The following is a 27,486-nucleotide window of genomic DNA, read 5'->3' as shown; positions in this document are numbered from 1 at the left end:
TCAATTTCTCATTGTTCATATTTTCTTTACTTTCGGTTTCACATTTGTTTTTACTTTACATTTAACTAAAGCCATTTATCACTAAATTGTAAATACACACATATTCAAATAAGAAAATAAAATAAAAACATTTTCCAATTTTAAATTTAGATAAATATAGTACATACATAGAAGTTAATCGCTTGTTGAGGAAACAATGAAAACCAAAATTAAGAGTAAAAATAAAAACAAAATTTAAAAGTGTATAAAGCATTTTCTTAAAGTAGTAGTTACATATACAATAGTTATATATATTCATAGTATAATTTATATAATAATACAATACGGGGTTGTCTAATGGGTTATCGGTTATTATTACACTTTCAGTTTTAATTTTATCAGCAGACGTTTTTTTTTTGTTTCAGTCCAACACAGTTGTTTGCGATGCCTTTGGGTGCGCTATAAAATCACACTTTGGACGGCATTGCAAAAAAAAGCAAACAAAAGTAAGCCAACAGGTTTGCATAGCTGTTGTTGTTTTTTGTTTCTTTTTTTCTTCGTCTTTCGATGTGCCTTAAATTTACGCATGTGCATTTTTGCTAAGATTTTCTTTCAATGTTTCTTTTTAGTGCAACTTGAAATTAAACGCACTTTTCAGTTGTTTTTAGAGTCTAAAAGTTTCAAATTGACAAAATCTTTTGATTTAGTAAACAGAGCAAATGTTAAGAACTGGTTATGCGATTTTCGAGTAGTGCAGCTTTTAAAAAACAAAAACATAAACAAAAAAAATAACAAAGAACCAGACGTAGTAGCTTTCAAACTAATTTATATAGAGGTGCTTACGAAGTTTTTATCAGCAACATTTTTCATGAACATCCATTAAACACTAACCCAACCCACTTCAATAATGAATATGGATGTACATTTTTTTTTTTTGCTTTGTTACAACATCCCTAACACTTACTCACTTATTATAAGCAAAAGAATTCGCTCAATTTATAAAGCTACTGGTATCCTTTCGCTTCTTTCTTACATGTCCGGTAGCTTTTCTAATTTTTCCATTAAGTTTCGTATCCTCTTTTTTATTTCCCATAATTTCACCAAGTTACAGTATTCACCCTTACAATGTTACTTCCTAAATCAAGTAAGTTAACGTTTGTTGCAGTGATTCTTCACTGAGTGCAACGATAATCGTTATTTTTTTCTTCCCATTCTTTGCATATTTCATTGTTTCTGATGTTACCATTGAATATTTTTTTCAATTGTATAGCATACTTGTATACCGTTATATGCCAACGGTTTGTATGTACGAACTGTATATCGTCTGTGAAATTTAAACGCTGGATTTCAGTATGAGTTTAGCGCTTCTCCTTGCAAACATATATATATGTGTATATATATTTACATATACATATATATATCTCTGTATTAGTTAGCATAATTATATATAAAATATATCGTTATTAATAATTAGAAGTAAGGACTTTAAAAACATTCCAGCAATTCGCGCATGTACCATTTTCGCAGCAGCTCAAGTCAAGTAGAAACGTAATAAAAATGATAGCTTTATATATACACAATTTCATATATATATATTTACATACATTGACATGTACAATACATATATATGTATATATATATATATATTCATTCGTTATATACAATATATAAAATAATATAAAACAAAAATTAATATCAGCTCGAACTGCTAAAATGTTAATCCAACCCTTGTTTTTTATAAAATAGCTTACTATTATTTTTTTAATCTTTTACTTTTATAATTTTTCTTCCATTTTCTTTGTTTTTATTTTTTCCATTTATCTTTTCATCATTATTTAAAAGAATGCTTTTACATTCCCCAAACGCCATACGCATTTATATTCCTTTAGTTTCCACTGACACATATTCCTAACCGGCGGCCACCAACCGCTGTTAAATGGTCCCAAAACTTACGTTTGCACAAGACCTCGTATGTCAGCGATATTGTTCGAGTGTACACTTCCGCCTCCTCCTCCTCCTGCACTGTTGCTACCACTGTCAATAAACAGTGTTGAAGTGTCAATGCCGGATGTGGCGTCTGGCGAGCCCATCACCGATGACACAATATCCATTTTGCTGCACATAGCATCAGTATCTGCCAAGATCTCGTCGTCGCCTGGAAAATCTTCTAAGAAATGAATATCTGAACCGATGGTTTGTTGTAAAGTTTTTAAATGTTTGTCAGCCAATTCGAGTGCTCGTTCGACTTCTTCACGCTCTTCTTGATGCACTGCAAGTGTTGCAAAAATTAATTTATCAATAGTTTATGTAAAGGAAACAAAGAAAATGTAGGCATAACTAAGTTAAGACCAATCTTAATATGCTAGCTTGCTCAATAAGTTTTGCGGTTCGATAAGAAAAACACAATTTTATGGTTTGAAATTCACTTTATTATTCAGTATAGTCTACCTGAACATCAATACACATGTTGCTGTTTTTTGTTTTTGGACGTCCTTGACGTGGATGGTCTTCAAGTCTTATACAACCATGTTTGAATTCAGCAACCCATCTTTCTACTATACTAGTGATGATAGTTCATAAATTTCCATTGTTTTAAGCTTTCCAAAAACAAAAATTCAATCACTGCACGCCACTTGATTTTTTCCATTGTAGAAAATAAAATGGCTTGTAAACAAAGAATAAACTGACAGATTGAAATGAAGCTTCAATGAAGAGTGTACCAATATAAAAAAAAAAAAAAAAACAGAAACTTTGGGTAGTAACAACGCCTTCTCTTATAGAACCATACAACTTATTGAACAACCTAGTAGAAACTTAAACCCTATTTCAACTTAATACGCTAACTAAACTTGATTTCTGAGAGGAATTTCTTTATTTACCTGCTGTAAATAATTCATTGAATGCATCTTCCGGTAGCGCACTAAGCACATTTGCTAGATCATGCTCCTCTAGTAGCCGTGTGTCGCCCAGCGGTATATCGTCTGTACAAAAACGTTAAAAAACAATTTCACGTTATTTGCTAAGAATTTCTCTAACACGGCTTACCTGCATCATTGGGGCCCACCATCAATTCTGTCTCACTCAATCCACCCAATCCGGTATCCTCGGAACTGGCATATGCTGAGCTATTTTCGCAAACACTTAGCAACTCTTGGCGGAATAATTCCTCTGTTGATGAAGGCAACGACGAAGACGAGCCCAGCGCCGATGTGAAGTTGGAATCACAATTTGCACTGATATAATTATAACAGTTATTAATGCTACTGTTACTGTATGCATTCAAACTGTTGCTATTTTCATTGTTGTTGCTGTTGTTGTTGTTGTTATTATTATTATTGTTCACTGCAACGGAGAACTGTGCCACTAACTGGTTAATTTCATGTGGCTTCAAATCTTGAGACATAACATCATTGCCTGCTAGTGTTGCCCCATTATCGCTGCAGCTCACAGTGCTAAAGTTAAGCTTACGTTTCGGAGCAGATACCGGCGACACAGTGCTACTTACGACTGGAGCATTGCGTCCGCTGAGTGGTGCCAGTGCAGGCATTGCGATCTTCCCCTGAACTTGAGCATTCATATTCGAGGAAATGTAATGCGGCTGTGAATTAGACGATTGCGAATTACTTGCTATTGATTCTAGCGAAGTGGTGCTGCTTTTGCGCTGAAGCACTGCTGATGTCAATTGTAGCGGCGCTACAGCTGCGGCTACGACCGGCGTTGTCGGCGTCCCATTCACTCCTACTTTTCGTGGTCGCTTTTGTGGTCGCCCGACTGTTGCTGCTGCGTTCGGTGCCTTACGCTTACGCGTAGCCGTCACTTTTCCATTGCCAGATTTTTTGCTCTTCCCAACGGTATTATATAGGTCCTGTTGTGTATAAATCTGTCGCTGTTGCTGCTGCTGCTTATGTTTGTGTTGAATTTTTTGTAACTGCAGCAGCAAATCTCCTGCATCACAATCCAAAGAAGGTTGAGTTGTGGCAATAGCGGAATCTGCCAATTTCTGAATCCCTGCCTGTTGATCGTGCACGTTCTGATTGTAAGCGTCACGCTTACGCGAATGCTCCTGGCATAAGGGCAGGTCGTGTATTACGTCAAAAACGGGTATACGGCATTGGGTATTATCGGCGAATTTCGCCGTACACGGCAAGAAAATGTGCTGCGATATATTGTCCACAATGTGATCTTCACATTGTAGTGCCATCTCAAGGACGCTCTTGCTACAGCCAACGACATTGCACTTATTGTGGGTAGTTATGCTATAAAATGTAAATAATTAACAATTAATGAAAAGCACACTTTGAAAACAACTAAAAACAAAATATACAAAAAATATCGTAGAATCACTGCTGAAGTAGCAGGCCCTGGCCGCGCCCTTCTGGTGACGATAACCCCACTGTCCTGGGAACAGTCAAGAAAAGTCTACGCGAGCTTTATGGGTAACCAGATAAGAGCGATACAAAAAAAAATGTATTAAATAAAATAACAACGGCGTGGATATCAAATTGATTTTGGCTTAATTTTAAAACAACATTCATGAAACTATGTATGGAATAACAAATTATTCAAATGATCGCGCCGACTTCGATTGAATTAAGCTTCTTGTTGTTTTTGTAGGGGGGGACATCAGGATGCATCCCGGGCTGTCCTGATTGTAGTGTTTTGGCATGTCTGGAGCTTTGTCCACTGCGAATCACTAGTTCCAGGCGACCAGACAGGGGCAGCATAATTTAGAACCAACTGCTTTAATAGCCAGTAACATATCTTTGTCTTTGCCCCAAGTAGAGCAACTTATCGAAAGGTAAGAATTAAGTTTGTTGTTGTTGTTGTTTGTTTTAACAGCATAGTTAGCCCTGTCAGTGTAAGTATATCATCGGTCGTGTTCGTCTAGCTCATCTAAGGGTAGGCCCAGGAAACATGCTGTTTCGACAGGTTGGGTCCAGAGGGAGAGGGGGGTTAGATGAGTCGGTTTGAGGGGGCATATGAAGAGGTGGTTAGTGTCGTGCGGGGTACCTTCACATGCCGGACATGTGTTTGGTATGTCGGGGTCAATTCTGGATATGTAAGAGTTTAACCTGCTACAATATCCAGAACGTAATTGTGCCAATGTTACACGAGTCTCACGGGGAAGCTGGAGCTCTTCATCTGCGATAGGTGGTGGTTGGACTCCGATTACGGCATTCACAGGACGGGAGTTCATGAAGGTGGTAACGGTCTCCCGCTGAATGTCGTTTATTGACTGTCTAAATACTGTCCGGTCCAGTAGGTTTCGGTCAGTTTTGTCCTGGAGTTCGTCAGCGTAGTCTAGGAGGTGTCTCCTGACGTGCCTGGGAGGCGGCTCAGGCTCAAGCAGGTGTCTGCAGGGGTGAAACTTGCGGTAACACCCCAGCAGGAACTGCTTGCTGAGCAGTTTGTTGTGCTCCGCTACTGGGAGCATTTGTGCCTCGTTGTGAAGGTGTTGGATGGGTGACATCAGGAGGCACCCGGTCGCTGTCCGAATGGCGGTATTTTGACATGTCTGTAGCTTTGTCCACTGCGAATCACTAGTTCCAGGCGACCAGACAAGCGCAGCATAGTTTAGAACCGGCCGGCCAATTGCCTTAAATGTCAAAAGCAACAGTTCTTTGTCTTTGCCCCAAGTGCTGCCGGCCAGCGATTTGAGGACCTTGTTGCGATTTTGGACTTTTGTGGCAATTGCGGTTGTATGCGCAGAGAAGGAGAGCAAGCTGTCAAAGGTTACACCCAGAATTTTGGGGTTATTTACAGTCGGAATTGGTGTGTCGTCGACTTTTACCTTAAGAGACAGCTTGACCTCCTTTGTTCAAGTGGTGAAAAGGGTCGCCGTGGACTTGGTGGGGGAAAGTTGGAGATTCCTCGCAGTGAAAAAGCGAGAAAGGTCGGTGAGGTAGTTGTTCACTTTGGAACACAGGCCATCGATGTCATTGCCCGACGCCATTATCGTGCAATCGTCAGCGTATGAGATCAGGGAAACTCCCGCTGGTGGTTGGGGGAGCTTCGAGATGTAGAAGTTAAAAAGCAAGGGTGAAAGGACACCACCCTGCGGTACGCCTTGCTTAATCTTCCTCTGCTTTGATATTTGATCTCGAAAAATCACTGACGAGTGCCGACCGCTCAGGTAGTTCGCGGACCACCTCTTCAGCCCTGGCGGGAGTGTCGACTGATAAATATCATCTAGTAGCGTGGAATGGCTGACTGTATCGAAAGCCTTCTTTAGGTCCAACGCTATTAGGACAGTCCTCTCGCAGGGGCGGTTTTGGTTAGGCCCGCGATTTATCTGGGCGTTTATGGCGGTGAGTGCCGTGGTGGTGCTGTGCACTCGTCGGAATCCGTGCTGATGTGGGGCTGGGGCCAGGTGTGTCGTGTAGAGTGGGAGTAGGAGGGCTTCAAGTGTCTTCACTACTGGGGAAAGGAGAGTTATCGGCCGATAAGACTCCCCTCGGTTGGCGGGTTTCCCAGGTTTCAGTAGTGGGACCACTCTCCCTGCTTTCCACTTGTCAGGGATGATGAGAGTGGCCAGGGACAAATTGAAGACCCTTGTGAGGAATCCTACTCCCAGGGCTCCCAGATGCTTCAGCATCAGCGCGTTTAATCCGTCAGGGCCAATGGCTTTCGATGATTTCGACTTGTAAGGTAAGAATTAAGAATTAAGTTTGTCAACATAGCCGCTGTGCCAAAAAAGGGGGGACATAAAAATTCTTTTAAATAAATTCCAAACGATCGGTAAGCTTGAAACGATACATGATGAAATTACAAATTTTAGTGAATATTTCGACAGTCGGAAGTCATGGGTAATTTTCACAGCTCATCAAACCCATATTCCCTTTACCATAGTCGGACAGACGAACGCTGCTCCTGCATAGACTTAAATATTTCTTCATTGTGAATAGTTTGGTATATTCATTCTATACCTATCTCAATTCTTCTGCGCTATAAAGAGCATCAATAGCCTAGCGCATTGGTGCACACAGATATACAAATAATTAAGAAAAATATATTCAATAACAAAACGGAAACTCTAAAATAAAACCGAAACTTACTCATCTATGCCATGACGTTCGTACTTTCGCAACAAACGATCAACGCACATCAAACGACGTTTGGCTGCCTGGATTGGCAACTTTTGCAACGAATGTGTGGAGAGCAGTTGTAACGCTTGACGTCGCAGCAGCGTTTTTCTCTGCGTAATGCGCGACTCACGTTCACTTGCTGTCGGCGCTAAAATTGCATCCAAATTGCCAACACCTTTGCCGGTTGCAGTTGCAACCACACAAACGCTTCCAACTAACTGTATTTCGCGGGTAATATACAACCAATGTTTTTGCATGCAATACGGGAGTACTGTGGCGGATGCCAACAAAGTTGTATCGGCTTCAATTTCTGCAGTGGCCATCTTCACCACGGCCACAGCGCGGCAATTACCTTTGTTTTGTCCATTGCTGCTACTTTCAATTAAAGTAGTACCATTTGTCAGCATTTGGTTATCGCAGGCTGAATGCAATGGCCCCATTTTGCGGCTGCGCTTTTTTATGAACGTTGGCAAGGCATTGTTGCTTCTCGACACCGTTGGCGTGGCAGTTGCTTTTGGTTTGGGCGCGTGTTTCACAGCAGGCGTATTGGCTTTGACCGCAGCCATTACTTTGTGTGCATCTGTAATCTTCTGCGCGCACTTCTCTTCTGCACGGATGTTTTTAACACCTGTCACTGGCTTACGCACATATTGAGCAGGGGCTGTAGTGTCATAATTTAGCGGTTGTGGCGGTTGAGGCGGTGGTGGCTTTGCCATGGAAGACATATTTTGCTGCGGTTTAGGTATAGCTGCAGGTGGTTGGTAAGGTGCACTATATGTGTGGGCAGGTGTTATCAAAGCATCGTTACTCTGTGTAATTTTCGCGGGACCAGGGTGCGTGAAAACAATGTCACGTAACACATGAGGAGCGGGCCGTAAACTCGGCTTTGTCACTGCTGCAGTTTCTGTGAGCACAGCTGAAGCAGACGCTGGTTTTGACTGCGTGTTGGATGAGATAATTTTTACGTTCTTCGCTTTCATATAAGTTGAGTTCTTTTTGAATGCTTCCACTGCAGAATTCCTGCTATTTACCATTGTTTTACCACTTTCACTGCTGCTGCGACTTACACCTTTGCCCAAGGCAGTCACACTTACGCTGTCACCGAGTTGTGAATGTAAAATCTCGCTCGCTTGAGGCTTGCGAAATATAACATTCACTGGAATTTCATTCAAATCGGAATCGGAATGTTGTGGTGGTGAAACCGCCTGAATTGCCTGCAATGGGGGCGGAGCAGAAGTTGTGGCTACAATGGGCTTGTTCATTTTCGCCTGTGCTTGGGGTTGTTGGGTCACATGTGCGTGCAGTAGCGCTGACGTCGGCTGCACAACGACAGTTCTCGTGCCTGCATCACATCGCTGCTGATGCTGCTGTTGCGGCTGTTGCGGCTGTTGTGGCTTCAATACTGCTTGCTGTTCCTGAATATTTTGTTGTGATTGAAACTCGACGACTGCAATCGATTTCTTTGGCTTTTTAATGCATTCTACTTTCTGCAAATGCTGTGCCAGTGTGTTATGATGGAATTTAGATGGTGGCAACGGGGCCGCTGAAACTGCAACCAGCGGACTGACCATAGCCGTGGCAGCAGCAGTCGGCGACGGTACTGGCGTGGGTGTAAAAGCGGTCGCCAGTGGCGGGGAGGGCAACGATGCGGGTGATGTCGGTGGGCTTACCACGGCAGATGCTGTGTTCAGAAGCAATGGCGTCTGCCATAGCGACGGTGTGTGTTGCAGTAATGGAGGTGGCGATGATACTTGCTTTCGCTGCTGCTGCGCCTTATAGTGCGGTCGCACTGTTGTAGTCAGCTGTTGTTGTTGTTGCTGCGGTCGCACTATACACACATTCAGAGCTTTCTTATGCTGATGCTGATGCTGCTGCTGCTGTTGCCTCTGAGATAGCGAATTTGTAGTTTTCACAGCTGTAGGCAAAACTGTTTTTGCCGTTGTTGCTGCTGTGGGCCCATTGTGGGCCGTTGCAGCAGCCAACGTCGATGCCGCCTGCGTTTTTGTATTATTTCCATTCAATGGTCCCAATGGCAGTTTCTGATTGAATTTTAATTTTGCGTTGGTTGTAACTATTGCTGTTTGCGGTCGTTTGTTAGCGGTGGCTGTGACGAGGGTTAGTGTCGCCGCCGTCGGTATTGCTATGGTTGGGGCTGTTGTAGTTACAGCTGGTGTTGGTATTGGTGTTGGCGTTGGAGTTGGCGTTGGTGTTGGTGTTGATGTTACTGCTTGTGCGTCTATGAATACTCTGCTTCGCGTTTTCTACACATATATCGAAAACATATTCAATTACCGATAAAATGTGATTCTAAAAAGGAACAATTTGGAGCAATAAGCACCTGTGTGTTAAATAAAATGGGTGGCGTTGTTGGCACTGTTTCTGTGAACACATACGGATCCTGATCTTCAGATGAAACTGACGTTGTTGCTGTTGTAATGAGTCGTGATACTTGCTGACATGACATGTCCAAATTTACAGTTTTCGAAATATTTCCTCTCTCTTACACGCTTGCACCGTAGCTGATTGCGGTTGGATTTTCAAGTTTCCTGTTGTTGTTTATTCTTCTTTAAGTAGATACTTCTCCAGTTGCGCTTGCAATTAAAGTGTGTTGTGTAAATTTGTATTTAAAGTATCTATAAAAAAAAGAGCAAACAAAAGTTGAAACATCTTTATACTACAGAATCAAGATTCAAATTATCCGTCTTTAAGATTTTAAAAGAAAACTACATATCGTTGTTTATACACTTCTTAACTTTAACAACAAATTCTTACATGCATCCATGTAGATTGGCGAAAATAATAAGAAAAACGTGTTTAGATATTTTTCTTAGATTTCGCATTGAAACAAAAACGAGAAACAAAATATTTTGGATCAAAGTTTAAGGGGTATTAAATGATGCACAAATATATTATCTTACTATATAAGATTTCATGAACAGCAAACGCTATAAAGTGGTGTCATGAAATCCCACAAATCGGCAGAATTCAAATGTTTTGCACAGGCTTGCCAGGTTGGCGAAAAATTCGATTGCAATTCGCGAAATATCTGCCTTCGTTTTCGTTGGTAAGTGAATGATCATAGAAAAAAAGTGGGCTCGCAATAAACTCTGTTGCGCATGCTTATTTATTATTTAGTATTTAACACATTGACGCCCGGGAACGAGATTTCTTGTTTTCATTAGACATTTATTGGTGACCGGGAACGACATACATATCTCGTTTTGGTAATAAGCATGATTCAATAACAATAACAATTCATTGATTGCTTTCGTTATAACGGCATTTTGTACTGCTATTGAACGATATCCATTGTGTTTCTAAGTAAGTTTTCAGTTCGGTTTTAATTTCGCAGTGATTGGTGCATACATTAATAATCATAGTATTTATTAATTTTGTTTTAAGGCACCTTTCTGGTCTAGAATTTCGAAAAAAAATTTTTTTTCATGTTATGATAGTTTATACTCTCAAAAATATACTTGCAAATTTTTATATTGAAATTCCTTGTAGTTTAAACGTTACAGTCCTTTAAAACGAGACCGGTTTGTAGTACGACGCCCAGGTAAAGGGTTATAAGAGGTGTTATTTTCATATTCAAAGAAAAATGCTATTTTTTAATATAAATGATCGGATGTTTATTTCATTATAAAGAGGTAGGTATACCGTTAATAAAACCGTTAATATACCGGAAAACAACATCAGGCAAATGACCACCACGACCACGCTTCCAGGACAATATCCTTTTCATGCAATTTCCATAACCAAATTGCAAAGTGGCTGCCCTTTGTCCTCGATAGCCTCACGAATTCCATCTTCAAGGTGTTGAATCGACCCTGGGCTGTTGGCGTAGACCTTCTCTTTCACGTGGCCCCAAGGAAAAAAGTTACAAGGTGTTAAATCACAAGATCTCGGTGGCCAATTGTGATCCCCTCTTCGAGAGATAACACAGTCCGGAAACTTTTCCCGTAAAAGATCAATGGTTTCGTCGCTTGTGTGGTACGTAGCGCCGTCTTGTTGAAAATAAACGTTGTCCAGATCAATACCATCCAATTCCGGCCATAAAAAATCGTTTATCATCTCTCGATAGCGCAATCCATTCACCGGTAACACCTGTTATTGGAAAACCCTTTATAAGCGCGTTAGCGCGATTGGTTTGAATTTTTAATATATTATTGAGTAGACTTGTGGCTCTCACGTGAAAAAATTTTTTTTTTTTTTTTGTTTTTCCAAGAAGCGACATATCTTCTGATGAATAATCGTACTCAGACGTACCTGAGCAGCCCAATCAGTTACGTCAGGGGAAGCAATTTTTTATTATTGTCAATGAAAAAAAAAAAAACATTTTTTTTTGTAAATAAGAATTTATCTAATGAATAAAAACGCTTTTCAATTGACACCGATTGTTTTTCTTCAAAAAGGTGCCTTAAGGGGTTATATACCTTGTGTTGGACTAAAAAATCGAAAATTTTGTTTATGGAATAATCTAAAAGTACATCATCTTAAAAATATAAATTCAAAAAATCATAAAGATCGGAGCGCTAGAACGAAAGTTACAGACCGTGAAAGCGCGCGACCTTTCTTGGAACGAGAAGTGCACGCAAAACTTTAGACGCGATTATCTCGAAGTCATGTTTTTTGAAAATTACCGTCACGGTGATCATTATTTACCTATCAAAAACTATTTGACCGATTTGCATAAACTTTTTTTTTAATTATTCGTGAATCTGAACGGTTCACTTTTTATAAATATTTGCATAGTTCGCTGGAATTAATTTTTTTTTTTTCAACCCCTCAAAAGTCGTTTTTTTGGTGCAAAGCGGCTTTCATATCGAGAAAAAATTTTTTTGGGTAAATAAACCGTTCAGATTCACTAAAAAACATTTTTCTACAATAATCATTTAATTTTTTTGATTTCAGTTGAACTGTTCATGCGCTACCGTGATCACCGCAAGCCTCTTCCAAAAAACGGCGTTTCGGGGGAGGGGCGATATCAACAATAAATAATAACATTTTTTAAAATAAAAACACCAAAATGTATTCTTCGAGAGTTACCCTTCAGTAAGATATATGCCTCATTTGAATAAAAGTTCTAAAACATATTTAAAAATAAATTATGACAATCGTACATTTTTTCGGGCTCACAAGGTATATAACCCCTTACAGTTGTATACCTTCGTTTGCGGAGCACTTTTATGAATATTTTTTGATGTACCGAGTAGTCGTGAAGGTGAGAACAGTGATTTGGAAATAGAAGAAAGTTTAGATAGCGGCATAATATTTGTGCCGTGAAACAATTAGATACTTATCACCAACAAGAACGTTGGTATAAAATTGAGAAAAACCCATTGAAGTGGGTTGATGTTATTATTATATGAAACACTGATATTTGGAAAAGTGTAAATAAATTGGTGTGAAAAAAGTTATCGTAGTATTATTACACGCCTCCCAAAGTAATTTCGAGTTCTAAAATCACCGGTCACATAGTAAATTTCAACAAAACATTAATGGACGTGTTAAGCGAACTATGCATTTTTAAATACAATTTTTTAAATTACTTGATAACTTTATCTTTAAAATTGTTGGCATCATTTTAGAAAGCCAAACATCTACATATATATTATACATAGGTACGCCATCGTTCCTACTATAGCTCCAACCAAGAGCTGTCATCCCAACAACTATGTATGCGGAAAGTTTATGCTATTATTTTTCTATTATTTCTACTATTTTATCTAAAGAGCAAAAATTATTTTGTATTCGTAGAATATCTACTGCATTGCGTATTTTTGTTTGTGGCATATTGTAAAGAGTTAAAGATTAACTTTTATTTGAGGTAATGAAGAAACTGAAAACCCACATCGCGGAGAAACTTAGGAAACGTATACAAAATATACGTAACGATTTCTACGCACGCTGGTTCAAGCTATACTTTTCTTTATGGTTCAAGTTACGCTATATAGTCCTTTTACATTTATTTTACATTTCCCTGAAATATATATACATACATATATCTATATATATAACCGTGCGAACATGTTGACAGAAGGCTGGCGGAGATAAAGAAATGCAGCCGGAAGCCATGTTCACTGCGGATGGCAATGATTAGGTGCCCAAATAGTCCAGGGGTCAGCCATGCCCACCGAGATAGCAGTATATTCAGATGGGAAGTCCAGGCAAGTCACTGGGCCTGCAGCACCCATACAAGTCACTGGACCTACTTATGGCAAGCAAATCACAGGACGGCTCAAACTTTACAGTAGCTCAGATCAACCTACACCGCGCAGTAGCGACCACGGCCGTCATAGTACGTATGTTTACCTCGAGGCAGCTGGCCATAATACTGGCTCAAAAGATAGTAACAAGGTAAAGATGTAGTTCTTGCTTCAGAATATTTGGCGAGGAACAACAATATACCGTCCTCAGTAACAGACTATCCTAACACACCTACTATGGAACCTAGTTGTCGATGACTTACTGTATATGCTGACTTACAACGGCATTCGCTATCAAAGATACGCGGACGACGTTGTAACATGCAAGGGCAAATTCGAGAATGCCCTTTGCAATATAATGTAAAGAACTTTGAACCAGAACTTTGTTCTGGAGTCCGACTGTCATTATTCCCTGGGATTGTAGCCCAAAAATCCTGAGATGGTTTATTGCGACACCAATCGCATGGGTATCGAGAACCACCTTTTCGAAAATACGGGCAGCACTGACTAAGCTTCAACGCGTAACATGCGAGTACATCACGGAAGCGATGCGCACCAGCGTTGGACGAAGTACTCGAGCTGACGAGAAATCAAACAAGCACACCCTATTTAATGTTACTAGAGATTTTAGTAAAGGAAAAGTGATTTCATCTAAGAGCATAAAATTGTTGCACCTACAGCTGCCACTTTCTCCCATTTAAATTTGAGAAGTAATCCAGGATCGAACTGGACAACTGGATTAAACCTGCTCTCGAAAGGAAACTCCAAAAGTATTGGCATGGAACACCTGAAGGCATAGGCGCTGGAATACATGGCAATTGAATTTGCTAGGGGTCATAGGATATGGAGGTATATCGGGGAAAGAAGTAGCGGATTTATTAGATAGAGAGGCTGCGGCCTCACTATAAATAGGGCCCCCAAACCATTATTTTCCAGGGGGCAACACACCGTTAAGAAGTGAAGAGCTAAGGCTACGATATGTAAGCTGGCACCAAACTATGTGCTGAGCTAAAAGCAGTAGACCGGAAGAAAGGCTCGTACGCTCAACTTAGCCACACTCCATTTTAGATTTATTGCGAGATCTGAGTTTAGATGAGTTACTATGATGACTACAGGACACGAAAGACGAGGTGCAAGCCTCCCTCCTTTTCATTCATTCAGTAATCAATGGGAATATTATTACGAACTTAAAGGGCTAACTGTTTCATCCAAGTATGCAGCGCAAACAAAATTAGGCCAAAATGGCGTATATTTTACATTCGATTGCAGGTTTCTTCCAGGTTCGCAGTGTCTAGTCAGAAATCTTGGCACTCCATACATGGCATAGCTTTCCGGTTCGTTTGACACACAATTATACTAACGATCTCAGGCGATATTAGCGATTTAAAAATTTAAATCGGGCTTCGCATAGTCCCTGGAGCCGGGTCTCTACGACCCACAATGGCGCAGTTATGCGCACCTACGGCTAGAAGAGCGCTTGACCAAAGCGTGCATTCGTTATGTGAAGGAACACCGTCAGGGGAAAAATAGATAAAAAATCAACGAGAAAAATACCATATTTCTAATTAGCTGTTAAGGGGTGTATATGATATATGTACATATTTCTGAATGTATGTATATACATTCCATCTCTTAGTATCATGTTTAATGAAAAATTTTTTTGTCGTGCTCACTCCCGACGTAGTTGTAGTATGTTCGTGTTTTCATGTTTTCCTACAAATAGAGGTACCTACAGTATTAAGCCGAATCCGAATGGGAGTCACGTCTACAGTGGGCTTTGAACCTGATGGTAGTCACGCACAAAATCATTCGCCTACGATGAACGATAATTTAAATAATTTTCACTGCACCATATTTTTACAAGACGAAAAATCTCATTATGTAAAAACAAACCAGGAAATTTTCATAAAAAAGAAATATTTCTAATTGGTTCTATATAATTGCGCGCCACTGTATTATATGCATATAATTAAAGTTTGTTTTTCAATGAGCGAATAAATGAATACGGGTTTCCTTATTAGCATTGCCCTATAGAAAAACGTTCTACTTTTCGCTGTTGTTATTATTGTTGCATGCCCTTTTACTTCTGTTATTATTGTGCTGCACTTGCATTGTTGGTGCATTTAGGAGAAACATACTATGAAGGCAAACCAAGAATACAGTAAAAGAAAAAACTTCGGCAAGGTATATAATCAGACGCCCACCACAGCCTATTTGCTTAGCCACTACCACCATCGGCGGAATTAAAGACACATCAAATACATTGAAACAACCACATCACGAACGCCAAAAGAGAATTTAAACTAAGAAATGGAAAGGCGATTGTGACAACAACAAGGCAAAACGTAAACAACATTTCGTAGCAGCATCGTCAATGTTCAGCAACAGACTCAGGCACAGTCGACTCTTACGTGTGTACGAATTAACAACAATAACAATAATATTGACAATACGCGCGAAATATGACTAAACACTGTGGGCAACACGATATCAAACCCCTTGCCATCTTCGCCGCACCGTACTTGAAAGCCTTCATTCGTCTGGCAATAAATACAAAAAACAAAACAAAAACCTTCTCCTCCACCCCGTGTAATCCGCCCCTATTAACCATTTATATGGCACGACACGGCATGCTGATTAAAACTTTATGCACAGAGTGTTTATGTATGGGTATGTATGCATATGGGAGTATGCACGTCAGCAAAAATAAATGATAGCGATTGTATGGCACGAGGTGGCGCAGAAATTATTTGTGTACATTTACAAATGCAAAAACAAGAAAAGGAATATGAACACAGAAAACAAACAAAAAAGAAAACACAGTAAAGTGAAATTTGCAAAAAATCGAAAAAACTAATATAAAAAATAGTACGAGTAGAGTAAATATAAACACACACGGAAAGGAACAATAATAGCACTTTGGAAATATAAATGAGGAAATTTACATTTAGTAAATTTGCATTTAGACGACTTTAAACATTTGCGCGTCGACAAGAGTGTGTGAGTCCGACCGGGAAAGTTGATCTATTTAGGATTGCTTTTGCTATGCAATACAATGGAGTCTACTTTTAAACGTCTACTAATGTCAAACACATTTTGTCAAAATGTTTGCGATTTAAAATGAGGTGAATCTTTCTTAGGCAAAGAAGCCTTTAAACTCTATTGAAGTTTTTGCCTGCGTATACTTCGTTTGTGAGTATCATAATTGCCATTAATCTGAAGCTGGCATGTAAGACCATTCACAAACATCTGTGAGCACATCTGTCATAAAAAGCCGACAAAAAAAACTATTGTCATTGTCTTAGCATGACTCAAATCCTTCTAACGCTGGTACAGCCGACAAGTGTTGTAATCAATGTAAAAGGTTTGCCCACGCTGAAGTATAATCTGCTCCGATAACGGAGCAAGAGTTTAGGAAGGTGTTAATTTAACCTCTCTCAAAGTCGTTCAACACTTGCTAATAGTCCATCGGTTCAGCTCATGGAGAAGAAGAAAATTAATTTGTCAATGTAAATAATTATATTGGTGGCGGATTGTTTATTTAGAGATCAAAGGTTGTGAAAAACCGCGCTCGACTCAGATTTGTGTTTGTTGATCTCCAATGCCATTTCAACGACATACAAAAGAGAGAGCTTATTTTATCTAAAATACGTGTGTATGTAATATAGGAATGAATGTATGTAAGTACCATGTACGTATTCTGCATACATTTTGTCTTGTTATCGTCATGTTCTCATTTCTACGACTTCATTCCATTTTCTTTGGTATTGTTGCTATTGTTTTTGAAACATTCACAAAGACGATACCGTCCGTACCAACTCTCGTCTCTGTCACCATATCAGTAAGAAATATTTGTAATGAAATAAAAGCGGAATAATTTGATATCCCTTACGATATGTATGTATAGTATATGCACATGTTTGTAAACTATATGTATACACACTTATTTATACAACGTGACCAGTTGATTTTAGCCGTAAATCTGCAATCAAATTCGCATACACTTGTGCTCATACAATTAAGTCACTACAAAGTAAAATTGAAACCAATCAAAAATAACATAGTAACCCTTGACATAACTAAATTTTTTTTAATGAATAAACTAGTTCAAAGTAATACTGAACGAGAAGGTTTAAATATTTTTATGTTTTGTGGTAAAGTGAGTTTGTTTCGCGAAAGATCAATACGACTGTGCTCACATAATTAAGCCGCGGCAAACTACGAATTACGGAGTAAATTTATTAGCCCAATTTGTTTGAAGACAACTTCAGAAAAATTCTTTGATTGGAGGCATCGTTCAACAGAAAACCCACGTATAAAAAACAATTATTGCAAAACGATTGGTATTTGCCAATCAACATTTGAACAAAGTTCTAAATTAAATTAAATTCAAATTAAATATCTGGAATCACGAGGTCAAATTCCATACGTTTGGTAATGATGGAAGACCCTACGTGAGTTGTCTACTACCGCACGAATTAAAGTCCAAGTACACTAAAAAAGTGCGTGTAGCGTAGGACACATAACAGAAGTGAAACTTTCAAGACAAAGAAAGAGGGAGAGACCCGAGAGAGGATGTGAGAGAGAAAGAATATATATCTAAATAAATTCACAACATTTGCAGAGAATACAAATAGACACATTTTACAAAAGACGCAGAAGGGTCAACCGGTGTAGGTAAACGCCGGACACAAACCGTGGCAACAACGCGCACTAGTCCGAGCGTTTATCACCCGCACAAACGCAACGATTCCAGGCTCGCAGCAACGGCACAAATTACCGCAAGGCAATACCAATAAATCCGACGCCGGAATGGATAACACTTTATAGTACGCACAAGCACTAGCCAGGAAACGGAAATAAGCGCCAAAAAGTAGGCACCAAAAAAAAACGCCAAAAAAATTGGGACCAGAAAACGCCCCAAACAGTAGGCACGAAGGAAATATAACGCCAAAAAGTAGGCACCAAAAATATATTTCCTACAAGTTTGCACCAACAAACAAGCGCCAAAAAGTAGGCAGTGTTATTTCTCAGAAATTAGCAACCACAAGAAACTCAGGAAAAATAGCCTAAAGTGTATCTAAGATATATATAAGGTATAGCTCTCTCTCTCTCCTTTTCCTCTACGTTACATTTTTTTCTCTCTCTCTCGCGGAACGAAAAAGCCCACAACGTTGCATGGCCTTGAAATTCTACTCTCCATTCTCGCTCCTCCATCGACGCCTAAGAAGTTTCACTTCAAAAAACAGTTGAACATGGTGGTGTAATGGTTATAGTGTGGAGGTGTTTTAGCTCATCAGATGTTGGTCCGACAGTGCAAAATCAAGACAAAATTACTGAAATTATGTCCAGAGGAATTTTTTTGACAGGATATTACTACGATAATTTTTATAAAAACTCTTGAGAATTTGTGGCGGATCATGAGGAGAGCACTACCTGCAAGAAAATCCGTAAAAAGGTTTTTTTATCCAGACGAATGGTACAAGATTAGCCCGTGTCAATTCCAGGATTTGGCGCACTTCATAAGTAAACGATGTATCAAAATATGAATAATTTTATTGTAATATGCATTGTTTTTCTCTTCAAAGTTTATTGATCAACTTAAATTTGAAAACATGCATAGCACTAATTTGTAAACAAACCAGTTTTTTTTCAATAAATTTCAACTTTTTTACAATAGTTTATAACCATATTATCGGTTCACTGATATTTTTTTCGTTATTTTATTACTGCTATTTTGAATTTATGACCCTATTGTCACTAGTTCAGTATATCCACTTTGCAATTTATCGCTTGAGAAAGTTTACATTTATATGCTGTAAGTAAGTATAAGTTCCCTGCAAGACAGTCGATTATCAATTATTATGGGTTTATATTAGTTTGGGAAAAGAAATGATACGCCGTCTTGTTGGCACCAAATGTCGTCAACGTTTAGCTGATTAATTTTTAGAAACAAAAATTCAGTCAGAATGGCTCGATAGCATTCGCCATTCTCCGTAGCGACAGTTCCTTTCGATTTGAGGACCGATTATGCCACCAGTGCTCCTTGAAGTAAATTTGCACAATTTGGAAGCATTGCTTTGTCGTTAAACGATGCATGTGGCAAGTCAACAGCCCTACTAAACAGAAATGCTGGTCATTCTCAGCTGCCAAACCATAGTTATCAATAGTTCTCTTGCAGCAAATAAAGAATACCCGATATATTTAAGTACAAAATATATCGACTTAGTTCTAAAAAGGCAAAGCAACTAATAATTTGTATGATGGCAATATAATTTTACTACTGACTAATAATCTGCTCACTGCTGTCATCACAAATAAATCGGTGCCTTAAATACACAGCCGTGTTTTGTAGGGTATATATACACATATGATCATTAAAATAGGTAAGTAAATTAATAATAACAGATATTCTGTTGTATGTGGATTAATATAGCAAATATATATAATATTTGAAGGATCTTTTAAAACTTAAACTAGTGACATTAGGATAAAAAAGCAAATATTCATGTCGCCATTAAAATAGGTACGAAATACGAATAGATGCTGCTGCTAGATCAAAAATGCTGTTTAACACGTTGAATGCCACGCCGATTTTACATGGTTTGTCCGAGGCGCCAACATGAATTTGTTAGTATGCAAAACATATATATTATGAGCACACATTTCTCATATTTAAATAAAATGTTTTTGTATGATCTATACTACATTATATCAATTATATCAATTACACTGCCCTGCATCCGTTTTGCGAATAAAATGGGACCTAGTGATCCCGAAGGGAATTTTCGCGCTAAGCACGAATCCGAGTTCAAAAATTTTCCATCACGTCAGGTTTTCGAGAAAAAGGGGGTTGAAACCCCTAAAAATAGCGTATTTGGCCATTTTTCAAAAATTGTGGAGCAGAACCCTAACGTGCTACGATCTTCGTTATTGTCAGTAATTGAAGGTTGAACTTTGCTCTTTGAAATAAGCCCAAACCCAAATTGTTGCACCCTTAGAGTAGAGGGTGTACTTATGTCTACGGGGGTAGGGAAAAAAATGAACATAGGAACTTACATATCTACACCCAAGATAAGATATAATGAAAAGTGCAGTGTTCCTAAGGTATTTAGTGTCGCTGATTACAAACCTGTAGTCAGATTCCCAAAATTCAAAATGGCGGACGAAAATGTTGAAAATTTATCCGATTTGCTTGAAAGTTGTTACTAGGAACTCCCTTCCCACAGCCCCCAAGCCGCGCCACCACTTTCATTCGTCACTAAGAATCGAATATTTGCTTAAATTTAATCTAAAAAATCTTAGTTTTTCCTATTTCCCACTATTTATAGCACACTCTAGACTTCATAATCCGCATAAGCTGTTCAACTATGACCCAAAGGCAAAGTTCAAAAACGGTTTGAAATAGAAAATTAATAAAAATAATTTTGCTTGATATTTTTCTGATTCGTTGTTTTGATTTTATTCAACGAAGCATAGCAACGGATGCCGGGTATTGTAATATTATGGTTATTATAATAATAAAAAAATATTTTCTATGCAATTATTGTTTTTTATATACATATCCTAAATCCCTCAAAACTACTCCTACGCGAGCGGGGCCCCGGGTTAAAGCTGGTATATGTATATAATTGACGCGTACTCCTTTTTTGGGTGTTTGGCCGAGCTCCTCCATCTATTTGTGGTGTGCGTCTTGATGTTGTTCCTCAAATGGAAGAACTTATAGTTTGAAGCCGATTTCGAACGGCAGATTTTTTTATGAGGTGCTTTTTTATGGCAGAAATACACTCGGAGGTTTGCTATTGCCTGCAGCGGGGCGACCGCTATTAGAAAAACCGTTTTCTTTATTTTGATCTTTCACCGAGATTCGAACCTACGTTCTCTCTGAATTCCGAATGATAGTCACGCACCAACCCATCCGGCTACGGCGGTGGAATACCATAGTTCCTTGATTTTTCGCTATAAATCCATCTTATTTTCGAATGTTTCTTTCCCGATTCGCTTCCTTAAATCTCCCAACGTTTTTCAGGGATTTAGTTCGGATGACTAGATCGGCCAATACAAAACTTTAACATTATTTTCATTATTTCAAAAAAATAGCCACCAAAGTGGCATATTCTCCTCATCATATGGTAGCATCACTACCTGAGTATGTCCTTGTAAATAAATTTGTTTGTGCTGTAGCAGCAAAAACATTCTCCATACATGTACGGGGGTGCTGCTGAAGTAACAGTCCTTGGCCGGATATATAATAAATCCGGTATTTCCGGTAAAATAGAACCGACGAGTCGGGGGAACGAAGTAAATTAGCAAATACTAATATAATAATGAATTCGTCCATTTTATTGGTCATGAGCTGAACAGGTCCTACATATCAGAACTGACATTTTGCCCAACATTATTTCCAAAAAAATTTATTTCTGTTTCATCGCTCCAAAGTATGGGATACCATTTTTTTCATTCTCTCTCCGCACCAACTTTTGCTTTTCCTTTAATTTGCTTAATTCAACAGGGGAACTTTATGAGTTATCCTGCCTGGCAGCATAAGAGCATTTATAACAACATTTTTGGACTGTCTCAGCAATTAATTTGTACGATTTGTTTTTTTGGAAGATTAAGGGGTTATATACCTTGTGGTCCGGTGAAATTAGCGAAAGTTGGGTTTTTTTTAAAGATATGTAGCAATAATTTTATTGTATAAAAGTTTTTATTATTGGATATTACAATGTTTAAAGAAAAAAAAAGGCTTTGTTTGTGTAAAAATATTTAAAAATGGCGGAGTTATGGCGTTTTCCCCCAAGACCCTTTTTTTGGAAGAGGCTTGCGGTGGACGCGATTCAAGTCCACCAAGTCAACTGAAATCAAAAAATCGAAAAGATTTCATTAGTATAGGGTTATATCTTCTTAGTGAACGATCAATATATTAAATATTTTGATTTTTGTGAAAATAGGAACATGTTTTTAAAAAACTCCACTTCTACAGTCCTAAAATTGGCATTAAAAAATTCATATCTGCAAAATAAAAATTTATACATAAAAAGTTGATCGTTCACTAAGAGGCGACATCAATTACGAACAATTTAAAAAAAAAATTATAAAAATCGGTTGAATACTTTTTTTGCAATCGCGTCCACCGCAAAAGCATTTTTGGAAAAACAGGTTTTTGAGATAATCGCGTTTAAAGTTTCAAGCGCCGCATGAGGCCGTACGCTCAGGACGTGACGACGCACAATTTAAAACGCTGTAACTTTCGATCTATTGCTCAGATCTCTATGAAATTTTTGGAAAATGTTCTCAAGGGATTGTACTTTACGATAAAGAAATAAAATTTATTTTGATTTTTTTGAAAAACACAAGGTATATAACCCCTTAACAACCAGCCTCCGCTCCTGCAATGCTACCCTTAAACAGTGAAATGCCCACGACCCATCTTTGAAAAAAATTGATTTTAATTATTAGTTATTATTTTCACTTAATTAGTTAAATTCAACAAAAGCTCTAAATATTTCCAAACGGCACATGGAAATCGATAGATGAAGGCAGCGTGCCTATTTTAATGATCATAGGTGTATTTATGTACATACAAATAAGTACTGAGTTGCAATACAAAGCACTTATATTCACAGATACTTCACTCCATATATGAGAGTGTCTCTAAGCTGGTTTTTAAATAAAATAGGTAGAATAGCAGCGAAGAAATAAAATCGTCATAAAGCAACAAAGTTTTAAATATACATATAATGGGAAAACATTAAAGAGCAAACAGAACTTTATAATTAACTGACGTAGAAGCACATGAAATATATGTGGATATGTATGTGCATCGAAGAAGTTTTTACCTATAAGTTATGTGGCTTACAAAAGAACTAAGTACACGCCTTTAAAGCAGCATAAGTACAATGGACGAAGACAAAGCAACTACAAGTGATTGGCATGAATGATAATAACACTAAAAGCAACAGCACAGCAGAATACATAATGGTGTTGTTCAACTCACGTTGCCTCCGACTGACTAACTTGTTGTTTAGTTGACTGGGTGACTATTAGATTGCTCACAAAACATCATTAAATCTTGCTTTAATGATCATCATCATAATCTTTTTATATTGTTGTCTTTGGCGGATTGCAGCTGCTAGAGCGGAATTAGCAGATGTATGTATGTATGTATAGAAATATGTTAACATCAATTGCCATTGTGATCACATGTTCATGCATCGAAAGAATGGAAACCTCGATAAAGCTTGTTAATGCAAGCATATCGTAAAGGAGTACTGGCAGACTCAGTACATTCAAAGAAAATATTCATATTAAGAGATGCTGAAAAAGTTATCGTTATTCATACTAAATACAAGTGTTGTCAAATTTAAATACCGACAACATAACACGTCTTTAAACTCGTGTTTTCAATATCGTGTATTTATTATTGTTATTGCACTTCATATTAAACAGCATGGGAAACTGTGCATGTCCAGGTAAGTTCATTTTACTTCCAGTAAAAGTATACACAAATGTTATTCAGGTACGTAGAATGAAATTGGCGTGCCCGTTTTTTATTTTCTTTATGTCTTTTCTACGACTCCATCCTCATTCTCCGTCTACATTGGAAGGCGATTCTTCTTTATTCAGAAACTTGTTTTCTTTCACTGCCATATCAGATACCCTAACGTTAAGTTAGATGTACCGATGGAAAATTCACAAAATAATTCTTATATTTCTCTTGGCACTGAATTTCTTTTGAATAAGTACACAAAATTTACCAACAAATCCAAACTAATTCAAAATCTTTTTTTTTTTTTTCAATTTTCACGGTTAGCGCTTGTTATTCTGTGTTGGCCAAAAGTCCATTTATTTTTCTACTCTTAAGTCCATTGACATCGCGGAACCGAATAAAAACTACAAGCATAAGAACGTATTACTCGAAAATATCAACAGCAGCAGCAAAAGTAGCTGCGAATCAACAGAAATCCGTTAAAACCACTTTACAATTTCATCTTTGGAACTTGTATATATGTGTACACTTCACTGCCGTCCACATTTCCTGTTCCATGATTCGTATTTATCAAGCATAGCGGCAAAGGCCATAATAGTGGCCGCGGTCATTATCATTATGTTGATCATCGCCTTTTCCTAATTCTACTGTTTGCATTTCCTTGTAGTTTTTTATTTTATCTTTTGTTTTTACCAGCGGCGTCGCCCTTTTTTGTTTTCATTTGGCCCTTGTTTGCAGCTGTGTCGTCTGGCAGGTTTCACATCCTCTCACGTCACTAACATTCTCACTCTCGCATAGGTTAGGCGTTCATTTTAGTAACTCATATCCCTCACACTTTTTTCTTTAGTTATTCCCTTATAACCTATGAAAATTTTTCCAACAATTTTGTTTTTAATCAAGTATTCACCTTTTAATTTTATTCACTTTATATATCAAAACATATTTTGTATTTAAGCATGATTATTTAAAGCAAAAACCTTTTTTTCTTTTAATATGGTAAACTGAACAAAGTTAAAAAACTCGAACCGCACTAACAGACTACACAGGAAACGTCAAACTTCTTCGTGTACACTGTCGTTGTTCCCATCGCAGTTATCGACGTCAAAGGCAAATGGTATTTGCTTCGCTCTTTGTACCAACAGCCAAAACAAACGCGCGGGTGAATCAAACCATTCCCCTTTTTCAAACACATCCAACATCGCTGAATGCAGAGAGCGACAGAACTAACTAACACTCCCAAAGCGAATGAATGTAGTGTTGCATTTTTGCGTTAGGTGACGCAAAGTAATATTGCCTATAGAATGTATAGAAATTTTGTGAAATTCGAACTACTTTTAAAATAACCATGTCTCACTCGCGGGCTATACGTATACCCAAAGTGTATTTAATAAAGTGGAATTTAATTTGGCCGTGCCATTATAAGAAGTATACTATGTCAAATTTTAAAAAAATTGTGATTAATTAAAATTAATTTGTCTATATCTTTTGACATTAAGTACCATACAAATAAGTGGCATTGAATGATCAAGCTAGTATTAAGACGCTCACGGACTGCAGAAGGTTTTACAGTAAAATTTTTAGTATCAGAATTGTAGTTGACATTTTACAGTAAATTCTTGAATATCAAAAATGTAGTTGACAGTTTGCCACTGTCTATCGAGGGGCAAACGCAATTTGAAACAAACTTCATACACTTCGGCATAAACTTCATATACTTTAGCAAAAGTTTCTAAAAACACGGTTTTATAAAGAATAATTTAATAAATCCTTAAAAGGATGATTGGGATTTTTTTAGAAAATTTGCTTTAATAAGTGTTTTTAGGAAAAACCTAGCTTGATTTTTCATTTTTGTATACCATAAACCAATCATTGGCTTTGCCATTCAATTTACCGTTATTTTTCTTATAAAAAGTAATTGTTGAACGTATCTTATTCCAATGACTCTATTTATAGTGAAATATGGATTCATTACATGCTTTACATAAATCATAAATCGCAATTATTTAATTAGTTTTCTTTCGGCAATTCAGTACAATAACTACAACTCGAATTTGCAGAACACGCAACACTATTTTTGATCTTCTTTCTGGTCAGTGACTTCTGTACTCATAAACAACACCTAGAAATGTTTTCCCTCCCAATTCTTTCCATATATGTAAATGAAAAGAGAAGCCGTCAAATAAAAGGTGAGAAATGCCAGGCACACATTGTCACTCATTTCGTTGTTGCTTTTCACTGCGTCATTCGTTTGCAACAGTGAAATAACTTCAGCAACGCAAATATATCAAGTAAAAACACCAATAACCATACGATTGAATTGTCATTAAAGCTTTCAGGTCAATTCATTTTCCGCCGATGACTAATGAAACAGAGGAGAAGCAAGCCTGGGGGTTCTCTCCAGTTTCGTAGAAATGTGCATACATACATACATATGTATATAAATATGCATCTTTGAACAAGTATTACCCAACAAGAAAGTCGCACTCCTTGTAAGCCGGCAATCAAAACCCTAGAAACAATGGTATCGCACATATGTTTTATGTTCAGCTTCCAAATCATAACTGCGAATAAAATGATAATTATATATTGTGTTGATATGCAACATGAAATAATAGAATATTACTCGCGAATAATTGCACTACCCCCAAAAATGTTCAATATAAGATACAACACAAATTAATCACGTAGGCAGTCAAATCATAATCGCTGAATTTTATCCCGTTAAATTATTCCCCCGCCACCCAATCCGCGAAAAAAATTTAACAACCTTCAACCAACAGTACTCCATCGAAAGATAAATACACCGCCAAAACCGCTCCTTATTTTTATCTCGCGCATTCTCCTTCAACACCGCACACCCTTATTCCTACATTATTCATATGGCTGACGGCTGGATATACAAAATTTACGGTAGTTCTGACAGCGTATACTCTACTGTCGTGGGAACGACCTCATACCCATAGGCAGCTTCAGTCAATACCCCTGAGTGTTCGGGGAAAATAAAGAAGAAATTAACTCCGTGCTGAATTTAATGCAAATCCACCAGGCGACCTAACTTTGTCATATAAACATTCCTCCGATTCAAGTCGACACTGAAATCGCGTCGCAATAAACTAAAAACCTCCACTTGCCTGTTTTATTGTATTTTTATAAGTATGTGCTTTTGTACGTTGTTCATTATCCAAACAAGCTGTTCGCCATAGCAAATTTTTTCTCCACGCTCTCTTTTATGAGCATTTTCTGGCATTCGTTTGCTTTGCTTACCCGATACATACACAACTTATAGATCTCCCCTCATTCCACACACAATTATACAATCAGTGGCAAAGCGGCACTAAATCTGCTCAAATTTAAACACAAATACACATCGTGACTCGTATCCGCACGCTCAGAAACGAATAAAATGAACCTCGACCAATTACGCCAGCAGTAACAGAAGTGGACCTGGGAATTTTTTTCTTTTTTTTGTACTTTGGTTTTTTCCTTTCTCGTTTTCACTTTGTACTTTGCAGTTGGACTTTTAAAGCCTAATTTCAGAGCAAAATTCACAGCTAACCAAACTTGAGTTAAATATATCTCAAGAAAATTACTTGAATTATCACCTTTATGTATTTCGAACAATTTGAATCTATTTTAATGCGATTTTTCAACGAAAAATTTTTCTTTTACGAACAGCAGTTGAGAGATGACAACACGCAACTAAAATGGCGGACGTTTCTCCATT

The 27,486-nt window shown here is 37.9% G+C and overlaps 1 protein-coding gene across 5 annotated transcripts; it reads right to left on the bottom strand.

Annotated features, from left to right (window-relative positions):
* Window positions 1–27,470, bottom strand: LOC129236208 (formin-J). Of its 5 annotated transcripts, none has more exons than XM_054870450.1 (6): window positions 27,365–27,470; window positions 9,403–9,697; window positions 7,035–9,325; window positions 3,025–4,235; window positions 2,859–2,960; window positions 1–2,248 (listed from the first exon to the last, which is right to left on the bottom strand). In XM_054870450.1, exons 2-6 carry the CDS (start codon window positions 9,526–9,528, stop codon window positions 1,929–1,931), a joined length of 4,050 nt encoding a protein of 1,349 aa, XP_054726425.1. In that variant the 5' UTR covers window positions 9,529–9,697; window positions 27,365–27,470; the 3' UTR covers window positions 1–1,928. The 5 variants fall into 5 exon arrangements, with proteins under 5 accessions (XP_054726425.1, XP_054726427.1, XP_054726429.1 ...); XM_054870452.1 differs by lacking the exon at window positions 27,365–27,470 and adding an exon at window positions 27,027–27,297; XM_054870454.1 differs by lacking the exon at window positions 27,365–27,470 and adding an exon at window positions 26,720–26,830.
* Window positions 27,471–27,486: the final 16 nt, after the last annotated feature.

The sequence above is a fragment of the Anastrepha obliqua genome, chromosome 1 (assembly GCF_027943255.1).
Source record: "Anastrepha obliqua isolate idAnaObli1 chromosome 1, idAnaObli1_1.0, whole genome shotgun sequence".
NCBI classification, from domain to species: Eukaryota; Metazoa; Arthropoda; class Insecta; order Diptera; family Tephritidae; genus Anastrepha; species Anastrepha obliqua.
The sequence above is the reverse complement of the archived record's forward strand: the minus strand, read 5'-3'. Positions and strand labels throughout refer to the sequence as shown.